This window comes from Trachurus japonicus, chromosome 16 (genome assembly GCF_045865225.1).
Source record: "Trachurus japonicus isolate A0001 chromosome 16, Traja_1.0".
Classification (NCBI taxonomy): domain Eukaryota; kingdom Metazoa; phylum Chordata; class Actinopteri; order Carangiformes; family Carangidae; genus Trachurus; species Trachurus japonicus.
This window is the reverse complement of record NC_140922.1, coordinates 21,010,421-21,023,946: the sequence shown is the minus strand read 5'-3', so window position 1 is coordinate 21,023,946 and position 13,526 is coordinate 21,010,421. Positions and strand designations below refer to the sequence as shown.

General features: G+C 40.8%; 1 protein-coding gene across 8 annotated transcripts in view; it reads left to right on the top strand.

Annotated features, from left to right (window-relative positions):
* The window catches only part of LOC146972358 (protein MTSS 1-like), a 51,053-nt gene that overhangs the window by 23,063 nt on the left and 14,464 nt on the right, over window positions 1–13,526 (top strand). For all 8 annotated transcript variants that reach the window (XM_085802486.1, XM_085802484.1, XM_085802488.1 and 5 more), the window contains exon 4: window positions 13,372–13,456. In XM_085802486.1, the coding sequence (XP_085658612.1) occupies window positions 13,372–13,456 (85 nt within the window). The remainder of the gene's footprint in view (window positions 1–13,371; window positions 13,457–13,526) is intronic.

Genomic DNA, 13,526 nt, shown 5'->3' with positions numbered 1-13,526 from the left:
TTACAATGAGGATGAAGAACAGCTACATTGTTCTAAAACCAGAGACTTTGTATAAAAAGGTGTATACATTCTTGTACGACAGATTTGATGTGAAACTCTTCACAAATGTTTAAAAATGGTCTTATTAGTATTATTCAAGTGATGGATAAGACAAATGTGCAAATGTTTTAGTTTTAATGATGATGTAGTGGGAACATGAAAATATTTTCTTTCTCTTTAAATAAGGAAGCGGTGTGCAGCAAATGGTAAGAGTGTGACAGGGAAAGAAATTGTGGCATTTTGTAGACATGGGCATTGAATGCAGTCTTGTTATCGTAATTGGTTCCCTTTCACTGTGTCTGAAATCCATTTACACCACTGTGATTTGAGACAGAAATTGTGAAAAATTATGAGGATAACAGAAGAAAAAGGTACACATACAGTGGCTAAGTAAGCATACAAATTAAAAAGAGAGAGGCAGAGAGCAATTGGTGCATTTTCTGTGGCCTCAAGACCTTGTTAGCATTCACACTGCAGAACCACACAGAGGTGGCATACTGTCAGCCTCAAATTACTCCATTCTCTCTCCTCTCCTCTGTTCTGCTCTCCACATCTCTTCACACTCAATCCCTTTACATCAAAAACTCAAAATGTATCTCTATGTTCTTTCATGTCATGAAATAATCAGAATTTTATGTAGAATTTATAGACCGCTGGCACACCAGCATGTTTTCTGTTATCAGCCTTGGATCTGTTAAGTGTACATCAGTCCAAAGTTCCTTACACCTCTAAATCATCCCTGCACACATCACTCATCTGTGCGTGCCATTAATCTGTCCACTTCTCGCACTTCCCACAATCATGAGATACAGGCAAAGAGTGGAGGAGAGTGCAGGAAGGTGGTGAAGAGGAAGAAAGAGGGCAACTGATGGAGAGGAGAAGAGGAATCTGGGGTAGGAGAGGAGATTTTGCTGTAGGGGGGAGGCACAGCCCTCAGGAGAGGGGAGCAATGTAAAGGAGAGGAGGGTAGCAGGAGTCTCACACATTACTATTCAGGATGCATTTCACTGCATTGCAGTGGCACACTGACACACATTCACAACTGCAGTTTACAGTGAGTCTATTGGCTTCTTTTAAACAAGACGAGTTGTGAATATCTTTGTGGAATTGCAGATGATCCATTACATCGTTGGCCAAATGCCAGTTGTGATAAATGTCATCATTAAGACACATCTTTCCCTTTCTGTGCAAAGTCACTCAGATTTCAGCCTCCAGTTATTTTGGTGGTTTGTTTGACTAAGATGCAAACCATCGATAAACAACAGCATGGGTCTAAACCTGTCTAATGATGGATGTTTTCTGTGTCTTGCTCTTATGTCTCTTGGTAGTGTTCAGGTTAATTAGTTTACAGCTCTTGTTACCATACTGTATATCTCCTTTTATGATTTACTGTCTGCACTGAGGTGTCACAATAATTACCAGTCCACGTGACACTATTCTTTTGTTAATAGGAGAGCATTTTTGCTAATGTTTCTGTTGTTGTGTAAATTCCAACACCCAACAACTCAAGTACTGTGTATTCCAGTGCATGAAAACCTCTTTTCAACGCGATTTAAGGTGTACATACCCATGTCTTCTACACAGTGTTTACATTATCTGAAACGAGTCCTCTTTTTCTCTCTGCTCTCTCCTCATCCACCTCCTCTCCCCTCTGTCCTGCTTTTCCCTTCTCCTGTCTGTGGATGACAGCAGCTGTTTGTGGGCTGTAGACAGACAGTCCAGAGTTTTTGTGTGTCAGCACTGGTCACACTGCAGCAGGTGCATGTGCGCTCGCTCACCCACTCGTTTGCATATGTTGGACTTGGGTGCCCACCGAGGTTAGACTTGCTGACTGTAGAGTGTGTGTGGGTAGAGAGGGTAAGACAGACAAGCTGACATTCTGTCAGCAGCTATTGATGAATGAAGAGGTGAGTTTAGCTCCTAGGAACACCAGGCTAACTATTAAAGCAGACTATTATAGGCCCTTGACTGTGAAGACTAGACACTTATTCTTACACAACTCATGTCACTAGTATGGAAACTAAATGTGAATGTCTTTAGGTAATTAGAATTACAGTCGTTCGACTCAATCATTCCAACATTCATTGCCTTTTTTCCCCATCTTTCTCAAGTCCCTCGTTCACTTCCACATAGTTTATTGTTTATTAAGAAGTGTAATTGAATAGGCTTACAGTAAGCTACCAGACTGACAGAGGAGACCAATAAATCAATGAATGAAATGCTAGCCTGTTTCTGTGCTATGTGGGTGGCTCCATCTGGGCATGCCAACTGCTCAGCTGTGTGTGTGTGTGTGTGTGTGTGTGTGTGTGTGTGTGTGTGTGTGTGTGTGTGTGTGTGTGTGTGTGTGTGTGGTGTGTGTGTGTGTGTGTGTGTGTGTGTGTGTGTGTGTGTGTGTGTGTGTGTGTGTGTGTGTGTGTGTGTGTGTGTGTGTGTGTGTGTGTGTGTGTGTGTGTGTGTGTGTGTGTGTGTGTTCTTGTACATACTACATTGTGAGGACCGGCGAGAGTTTTTAACCAACACTGTGAGGACACTTTTGGGATGTGAGGACATTTTGGCCGGTCCTCACTTTGTCAAGCTTTAAATTAGCTCTAAATGCTATAAATAAGCTCCCCTCTGTTTTTCACAGAGGGTCCTCAGTTTGATAGTAAGTTAAGAATTTTTCGCCAGAATTTCACACACTTTTTGCTCTCTGCTCCGCCTACTGGTGAAATTTGGTACTGCACCCAAATATTCACCAAACGCTTAGGCATATAGGACTAATCTCCTGCTGCTGTACTAAGACATTACTAGAAATCATGTTTGTTTTGTTTTGCATGGCCATTTATGATTTTTTGAAAATTGTTTTAATTAATTCAATGGATAATTATTGAATTTGTGCTATGACAATATTTTTCCATGTGATTTGTTTAAATTTAAAAGGATTAACATTTAAAATGTTATTATTATTATTATTATTATTAATAATAATAATAATAATAATAATAAGCAAATTAAGGCTAAGTGCTGTCCAAAACCCACTGTCATATTTGTGAAACTTTTATTGTCGTTTAGACTTCATTTTACATGGTCCAGATCCAAAACTACTCTACTTAGACAAGACAGATCATTAGTTACATTACTAGATCATGACAGAAGCTGGAGACCTACCAATTTTTAGTTATATAAAACCTTTATTCTATTTATGAAAATGCAATAAAGAGACATTTTGCTGTTTTTCTTTTTCCACGTCTAGACCATTCATGTCCGAAATAGTGAAAGCTTTTTTTCTAGTTTTATAGTTCAGTAAGAACAGTTTTCTGACACGTAGACCACGTTGGACCAGGTCCATATCCAAAATCACCATACAGAGGCAACTAGTAACTAGGTACTAGATTAAATACTGTCTTTTTGGACAAATCATCTTCTTGCATGAGCACTACTGGTCTATGTGGTCTACATCTGGGGGAAAAAACAATTAAAATGTCTTTTTTTTTTCATTATCATAAATAAAGCACAGTGGTGGTGAGGCATTCCTTACTTTTACAATGTATGGCGTGCCATCACAACAGATGAGCAACAATGAGAGGACCACTGTTTGTTACCCTACAGTTTCCCCTCTACATCAGAGGCTGTGGACCAGAAGCCATCCTCAATGTCATCCATGACTCTACCTGCTGCATGCGGAAACTAATGACTTTTTTTTTTAAAGAGGGCAGTTAATGGCTCATTATAGTTAGGCCTATCTTCCAGTCGCCTTTAAAGCAGATATCAGGTGAATGTTTTTGTTAATATAAGTCCTAAATAGTCCTATTTTCTGTCAGCATCACTTCCATAGAGTGTTTGGTCTCTCCGTCACTCTGCTCTGCTGTAAACCAGGAGAAAACTTTCCTTGTAGGATACAAGTGTTATCCAATGAGGAGAGAGAACGGCATGAAGGGCTGTGTGTGCAGCCAAGGGATGCGCATGAATGTGGTGACGTAGGGACGAGGACCAATAGATGCCTGACGAGGGCGGGGGCTGCTAACTCATGGTGCGTTCAAGGAAACTCGTAACTTGTGTTTTTCCTTCCTGTGAAGTCATACCAGTTCGATCTGGTACGAGTTCACGGGTCGGAAGTTACGAGTGGCCGTTATAGTGACTTTCACAGGCAACAGGACGGTAAAAACACGAGCTACGGGTTGGAACGCTACAAAGTCGTAACAAAGCTGTAACTTACGGTTTCAAAAGCCTGGAACGCAGCATTAGACAAAACCACCGGATCGCTGATATCTGTTTTAATATGTGAAGTGGTCTGACTTCAGGAAAATGTTGATAATTCACGGTTTTATAATGATTATTCATTTTAATAGTTTTGGCTGATACAAAGACATGACATGGCCATAAATATGTGGCAAGGAAAATTTGATATTTTATCTTTTTCAATCATTACCTAGTTGAGTACTATATTCTTTATTTATTAATATAATATAAATACTTAAAGATTCCCTAAACCAAAAATCGTCTTTTTAAAATAATTAACATGTCAATTTAGTGTATGGGCTCTGCTACAAGGCATTTCAGGAGCAAAATTGCTAATCCACGCAATAACTGAGCATTTTAGACTTGAAAATGCAGTTTTAGTACCAGAGTCTGAAAAAACTGAATTCAATTTTTCAAATTGGAGTCCGTTTTCGTGCGTCACGAAACTATAGCAACCAATCCCGTTGATTTCCCCCCCATCTCATTATATAAATTACCCACAGGGTGTAAAGCTGGAGTAACGTACGTTAAACAGCGATGACGGCGACGTTGCTCTGTGCTCGGTGAGGAGCGGTTAAGGACGGTGATACCAGCCTGTTACCAGTAGCTCAGAGACTGTGGGCGTGGCCTCTGGATGCGAGCACCTAAAGAACTTTATAATTCACAGCAGCGGCGGCTCAGGAGCTCATGCCGCTGTTTGTTGTAGTAATTCACCGCGATAGCGGCACTTCACTCCTACATAACAGCTGGATGCACCACAAAATTATGTGTGGCAGCGGTGGCAATGTGGTAATGTCGCTGACTTATAATCTGTAGACTTGGGTTCGAATCCTGTGATCCATTTTCTTTCTCTGTCTTTAAACTTCATTCACTTTTCGGTTTACATTCAAATTTGCATTTTAATACAAAGACTCCCCAGAGGAAACACAAGCTTGCACTTGAAACCTGACGTGAGCTTCGTGTTTTCAAATCACCTGTCTGTCTTCCTTGCCCCTGACGCATTGACGCGGGGGGGGGTGGGGGGGCAGCCAATGAGTGCTCGCGGCAGCGCCGCTGCTCGTTGAATACAGCTGTAATAACGTGATTTCAGGTCCTGAAACATTTGTAATATCTCTGGAAAAAGTCACTAGATTTGTCGCTAGTCGCTTTTTACAAAAGAAGTCGCCAAGAGGGTTTGGAAAGTCGCCAGTTGGCAACACTGCGCGCACCGCCGTTACCTAGCAACCCTGACCAAGCAAATCATGCATATTAATAAGATGTGAATTTTTCAATGAGGGAGAAATATGGACGTGTTGTTAGTGTCTTTGGAGATTTATTTTAAACAACTTTTTTTTATCAAAAAATAGTCATAGCAGAGCATTTTTACACATTTTTTTACATGCACATCATGCCCATGACAATGGGACTTGAGCTTTCATTAGTTTTCACAGCACAAACAACATGATTTAAAGTCAACAGTGAACATTACGGCCCTTTCCTGTATGTCATTCCCCCCTCTCTCTGCCTCCCATTTCCTTTCACACTCTGAACTGTCCTATCAAATAAAGGTATGAAAAGCCAAAAATACTGTATATAGGCTACTTAAAAAAAAAAGACAGACGACAGTCGCCATGGTGGGATCGGCCCACATAATAGGTGCCAGGGTCTGCTGCACTTGACTCGTCTTGAAACACAAACCAAGGAGTCCGAAGGGACAGTGTTGTTGTGTGTCCTTGAGAGGAACAAGAACGACAAACACACGGTGACCTTTGACACGTCTGAGGGTCGCACGGAACTCCACACAGTTGATGGGCCTCACTTCCTGATACACAAACTCAAATGTCTGCCTCCTAGCTTAAAGCGTTAGTGAATTATTTGGTGTAGATTTGAATCAGCTGTTCTAAACCCTCTCACGCCTTCTCTATTTCCCACTTGCGCTGGTTGGAGGGACGGAGGTGGGAAAGAGGAGGATTTGCAGTAGGGTGCGTGGTGGATGAAAATTGCAAAGTGTGCCTAAACACGACAGAGACTGGGAGAGAGCTACGAAATTAGAGCCCTTAATGTGAAAAAGAAAATATATCTAAAGGCATAAAAAGTGATGCACTTTTTTTTTAATTTAGACTTTATCCAGTTAAGGAATTGTGTGAAAATATGTTTGTGTTTTATGGTCAAACGTCTTCAGTAAGGCAAAATACTGAAAGGGTTAACAGGGTTTTAGTGAGGTGCTGGAGAAGCAGAAGCAGGACTGGGGCTCTGCTAATTAACGACCCATCAACTCAGCAGCCAGAGCACTCTGTGCAAGGTGAAGAGTTCACCGGCTGAGTGACACTGGCTGCCTCTCACCTGTTAAAGAGACAGATGGAGAAATTTAAAAGACTGCAATTTCATTATATAAAAACAATGATGGAGGCTCATATTAATTCAAAGGACTATGAAATTTTGATTTGGAAATTTTCAGGAAATGTAAAGTATTGATGCATTTTCTTCCTCCATCTGATTCAAATTTACCCATCCTAATACAGCTCCTGAAGAACGGTTCAGCTAGAGAGATGGCTGAGGTCTAATTTTCTTAGATTCTAAGAGTTATATGCTAAGAGTGCAAGGAGGAGGAAAATCAATATACAGATCATCTTTACAGTATATGGAACTGTACAGGACAGATAACTATCCCCTCAAGATTTTCTCCTCAATAACACAAAATTTTATTTACTCTGGGAATCTCATTTGAGACTTTTGCTGAAAGTATATCAGACAGACAGAATAGTGAACTCAAACAGTATGTCACAAAAGAACATCAGAGAAAGTTACAGATACCGGAATTAACTTTAACAGAGGTTTATCATATCATGTAGCTCGTGTTATGGTGGTGGAGCACTACAAGTGGGTCCACAGTCTCCAAGAGATAATAACAGACTGAGATCTGGAAAGTCTGTAGCTACAGAGTTAATTCATGTTATTTTTCATATTTATTAAATCATAATTTCCACATCATCTTTGATTGCCAGTTTTGTAAGCAGGGTTTCCACCGAATCAACTGCCTTTTTTTTTTTTTTTTTACACACCGCAACATATGGTTCACGTCATAACTTCATATTTTGGCCATTCAAGCTTCCATAGTCCATAGTTCACTTGTTTGTTTGATAGTTCAAAGACTTTTGGTTAAGTAGCCATGGATAGCTACCCCGCCGTCATTGCGGCCATCGCCGGCCATCGCTGGCCAAGTGTGTTCTGTTTCCTCATGATAACAAGATAAATCTTATTTTAAGAAGAAAAGTTTTGTTATCCTGAGAGAGCAATATGCACACATCTTGTCACCTTTGATTTTAGGGAATTTCCATCTGTCATTTGAAGGGTTAAAATCCTGTTTATGATGATGGAGATTATTTTATGATCAAGACTGAATGTGGGAAAAAAAATATAAAAAAAATACACTCATTATATTTTTATTCATATTTATGAATATGTACACAAAATGTATATGAGGGTTTTTTGAGAATGCACTTGTTGGAACTGTGAAAATATGTTCAGGTGTTAGGGTCAGCCTTCATCAGAAAGGCAGAGCAGTAACAGAGTTGTTGAGAGCTGCTGGAGAAGCAGAAGCTGGGGCCTCTGCTAATTAATGGCCCATCAACAGCAGCCAATCAGAGCGCAAGGTGAAAAGTTCAAATCGGTCCTCACTCTGATGGTTAAAAACTTTTTTCCTGAAACTTTGTTTTTCACACAATCTGAACGAATGTATAGTTTGTTGGTTCCCCCTAGTGTTCAGACATATGTTTCCTGTGTTGACATGAGGTCTAGAAATGCCGGTCCTCACTTTGCAGGAAATTCACTCGGTCCTCACTATGCAGCAAGTACAAGAATGTGTGTGTGTGTGTGTGTGTGTGTTTAAAGGCATGATTGGAATCTAGAAGTCTGTAAATGATAAAATGATTCAGGATCCTGGTGCTTCTTACAATGTTATACATTCTCAATGTATTGGTATAACATTAATATTACTTAAGTTAGTTAAGTGACCTCTTGTGATATTGCGTTTGAGTTTTTAGCCAGGGATCAAACCACAACCTCCTGATAAGTGGAAAACCGACTCTACCTCCTGTACGACAGTCACTCCATTAGGAGAACAGTGATTCAACCAGTTCCTGCTTCAACTGCTGCAATTTTACAATTTTTTCTTTTTTTTTTTTTTTTTTTTTATTTATTTATTTCTTTTTTTTTTGGGGCATTTATGCCTTTATAGATAGTACAGTTGAGACAGACAGGAAACGGGGAGGCAGAGAAAGGGGGGATGACATGCAGCAAATGGCACCCGACGCGGGACTCGAACCGGGGCCGACCGCAGCGAGGACTGTGCCTCTATACATCGGGCGCCCGCTCTAACCACTACGCCACGCGACGCCCCTGTCTACTTCTTTCTTAAATGCTAACAAATTAACCTGAAATGATAAATGTTAGTGCAGCTTGCTGTTTCATGTGATCAGTTGCATTAGCCAAAGGCAACAAATGATTGCCTTCTTAACTTAATTAGAAAGCAGGCAGCTGTGCAGACACACATAATCATTCTCTTTTTTTGGTGTTTTGGTGGCCAGCACCAGTTTTGGCTAATGTGAAGAGGGAAAGATGCATTTTTAAATTTAGCCAGCTTAGTGTGGCTGTAGCTTTTAGTGCTTTCTCCAGCCCTCTAATTAGTTAGTGAACAGATCGCCTTACCTCTGTCCAGCTGGGTTGGTGTACATGCATGTGTGTATTTGTGTTTGCAGCTGCATGGTCTCCAGTCTCTTATCAGTGTAACCACTGGCCTGGAGTTAACGGCGACCATCTGGGACCCATACACAGACTTGGTTTTAGCTAGCCAGCCTCTCTGATATTCATGTCAGAGCTACCAATCCAAATCACTCTCATTCACTATTTACCTTTTCCCCTTTTGCTCCAAGGCATTTCTCCTCCCCCATCTCTTCTTTTCATGTTTCTTTATGTCAATATATGAAGAGACTTTTTTTTTAAACATTCATACCTTTAACCGGTCTTCCTTCCTTCATTTTCCTTCCCCTCTTAATCACTCTTCATATCAGTTCTGCTTCAATCTTCTACAGGCTGAGAATTATCTAAAGAATGATTTAGTGTACCACATGTTTTTTTAGGTGGGTTTACCAGGAATGAATCATCTTATTTTCTAGAAAGGGTATACCATAGGGTTGTAGCTACACGAGCACCTTTTAGATGTGTGTAATACAGTATCTGAAAGGACAAAGACGGATATTTTGTGGTAGTTTCTGATAGTAGTTTCAGACTGGGTAGTTGGTGATTTGGGCCTTTACAGAGAAGTGTGGAAAAGAAAATTCTCATCTATTCATAGTACAGTCCGGTCACAACCATGTAACTGTGTCTCAGCTATGTAATGTCTTAGCTATCAAATGACACAAACGTGATAACAGTATCAAATTGCTTCCAACTGCATTGATGACAACATTATTGATGGTTTCAGACAGAGGGAGGAACTTTGTCCCTCTACTTCTCATCTAATCCTACAGAAAGGATGGGTTGCACAACCTGATGCCTTTGGAAAAAATACGCTTATTAAGCAAGTGAGTTGTCCCTCACGCACACCATTTTGGTACTGCACTCGTCTGTACAACTATGAAGGGTTTGGCACGATAGCGACGTTGGTGATTAAAAACATCTTAAATACTTTTTAATCAAGTTTGTCTTCTCAAAGTCCATTGTTTCCTGTGCTTTCTAAGACAAACTGATGCAGACACACACAGACAGACAGGCAGACAGACACGCACACACACCCTCTGTGTCAGCATAGTGTGACATTCCAAGAAACAGTCTGGAAGGGGGTTGAGGACAGAGACAGACTTGGCAACTCGACATCAAATTGCCATCCTATCTGTCTGTCACTCTCACACGCACACACAGACACACACAGATGGAAAACTATCACCTCCATCACAAGTGTCCTCAAGACTCATGAGACGGTGGTTCCCACAGAAAGCAGAAGACAAAGCGAACAATGGAATTGGTATTAGCTACAGTGTCATAGTTTGAAAGTAGTGACGTAACACCAACTAGATGTGCTAAATGCAGTATATACCTGCCGTGTTTAGAAAACACCAATGTGTTAGTTTAGTGTCCATTGTGCACATGTGCACCAAAAGTGTCTGTGTATATCTGTGTTTTCTATTGGTCAGGTGTTAGTAGCACAGGGCTAATTACAAGCCTCTGAAACAACCATGTCACACAGCAGGTATTTCTTCCGACAGCCAACTATGCCACGACGACACACAGCAGCAGTAGGTGTGAGTGCGTGCTCGTGTGTGTGTGTGTGTGTGTGTGTGTGTGTTTGACAACTGGTGCTGGCACTGATGCTATTTCCATCCAAGGGTCATTCAGTGCTAGACGGAGTACACCATTTGTGTTAGCAGCCACTTTATCCTGAGAGCAACAAAACAACTTTCCACGAACAGTGCAGATCAACCTGATACTGTATCCACTTTTGGCCAGTGTCCCACCCATCAACACCTTTGACTTCATGCTATGTGTGAGCTGAGCTCCTACTGGGTGACATGGTTGAATCAATATTTTGATTATTATACAATATGGCAAAAACATTAAGCAAAATAGAAATAATCATGGAACTTACATCAGTCAATCTTGGACTGTCAGGTTGCATAAAATATTGAATATTGTCCCATTATTAGTGATGCATTGGGATCTGCACAGCATGTGTGTCTCAAATCTTTTCCAGAGTTTATGTCACAATAAACTTTGCACAAGACATGTTTTAACCCAGTAACAATTCTGGAGTTCAATTCAATGGGATTGTTGCACTTATCTCACAAAATCCAACTTGAATGTGAGTTAGAGTGCAATATCTCTCGCAAACCCAGAAAGCTCCACATAAGCAAGAGCAGATTTTGGTTCGCTTGTATCCCTCATATTAAATCCAGTTGCTTGGGTGGGGTTTGGCTAAATGAATAATCAAGTGAAACCAAACTCTTCCCCTGACAGCATGGGTTTGACCTCTGCAGTAACTTTTTTAATGCAAAACTAACTCTTTTTTTGGCGCTGTGGCCTCCCTGTGGCACTGTGGCATCTATCAGCCACACCCTCTGGAATAACAAGCAGTTGTAGTAAGGAAGAGGTGGGCAGATGGATGGGGATAGGATGACTAAACAAGTCAACACAGGAATGAATGAGCATTATGGCATTGTATAACAGAAAGGCTTTTTATGCCCTGTAGTACTAGCCACACCCTCTCCAATAATAAGCACACACAGTTGCAGAGGAATGGATGAATGAATGGATAGAGGGAAACATTTGAGGACATGATGGATGTGGGATTGGCATCAGATTATGCATTGTTGAAAGCTGTGTCGAAGTTGTTATTTGCAATAAAGCATAGCTACACTCAGTGTTACTCTGTATCTCTCTGGGTTAACATCTGTCACTGTTTTAGGGTTAGGGTTAGCTGTTAGATATTCAGTAATTCAGCAGACATATTTCAGGTCAAAAGTGTTAGCCAAAATTTTCCTTTTCCTATCTCATTTTAAGATGTACAGCTCACAAAGGCTCAGGGCCTCAGGCACAGCTCTCATCAACATAAAATGTTGAGGAGTCTGAAATACAGTAGAAATTTGTCTTGGACTATCTTTTGTTTTGCTTGGCCTCAATCATACTCCTATCCACCAGTAATATTGAGGTCAAATTCTACACTTATGATGTATCTTTCGATCAAGTCACCATGAAGTGTTTTTGGCCAAATGCACAGCCTCTTACATTTGTTTTCTCCAGCCTCTGACAAAAGACAATTCTGTGTGTGTCTGTGTGCATGCGTGAGTGTGTTTTGTAGAGTGTGAGTGACTGACAGCTCTGTGTGTGTGACTCTGCATGGAGCAAAGACTGTGCTGACAGCAGAATGGCTTGCTCGGTTGGAGAGGATTCACACTTCACATCAGATCATCACAACCAAACTGTCTCACACACACACACACACACAGAGAGTATCACTCTGTCATATAACAGAATGTCACAAGAACTCTACTCAGTTTCATACAAGATCTGCTCTCCCCCACCTTCTCTCCCTCCTGCACACTCCAACACATGCAGACGTACAGACGCACACACACAGTTGTGCTTCAGCCCCACAGAGAAGCCGACTAGTCATACTGAGCAGCCAGACAATAGTCCTGTCAATCAACACCAAGTTCCTGCTTAGCTGTCCAGCCTGAGGCCTCCAGTGGACAGCTAGTTAGCCTGTGTGACGGGAACTGACACTAGCCCCAAGCACATTTTCAAGACTCGAGCTCCAACTTCCCATCACTTCTCCTGACCTGAATATGTGTGCGATTGGTAATTCGGTGTTTCCCACTGATTCCCGCAGTTTTTAGCCACAGTGGAAAGAGTGGGGTCAGTGAGTGCTCGCTCCAGCAACAATTTTTTTCCATTAGCGAAGTCACTCTCAATTTAGTATGAAGTTAATTACTTTACAGCATTAGCTGACTATTATGTGCTGTACTCAAATACCAAACAGCTTTTCATTCAGTGCTCATAATGTAGATGTGCGGCTACCTAATCTTTTTCAAAAGCCTATTGTCTGCATTCATCCCTGTGGAAGCTTTCTAGTTGCCTTTGTAATGAGATGTCTTGTTAAATGATGCAGCTGTACTTCTGATGTAATGGTTCATTGATTCAAATTGCAGTGAACCTTCTGTTGCAAATGTAAAACATTTTGATGGTGGTTGATTCAGACAGTTAATCCCAAAAACAGACGAAGTGACTGAAGTGAATGTTACAATTGGAATTCTCTGTTAATTGCCACTTTTGTGGACATCAGTGTTGGTTTAGTAAAGCTGAAAATTGTTTGCTACAGTCTATGTATATCACAGTGTGGTATTTACACTTTCCTTGCCTTTTTTCTCCCCCAGTTTACTGTCAAACCTGTTCATGTCTTGTACCTTTCAAAGAAGGTTTTTAGGTGAATAGTTTGACCACTGAACATTATGTCTCCAATTTTTTTTTTGATAGTGCTCCAAATCTAAGTTTGACTTGCAGAGATTAATGCATTATTATAGTAATCACATAAAGAATTGGTGATGTTTTGTCAATTTTTTTGTCTTTCTTTAAATCTTTCAGGTGGGACCAGAGACATTGGATCAGCACTGACCCGGATGTGTATGAGACATCGCAGCATAGAGGTTAAACTCAAACAGTTCTCAATGTAAGTAACACTGCACATAATTTAGGTCTGTGCTGCTTTTTCTCACCTTTTGTTTCCACTCCTCAGTACT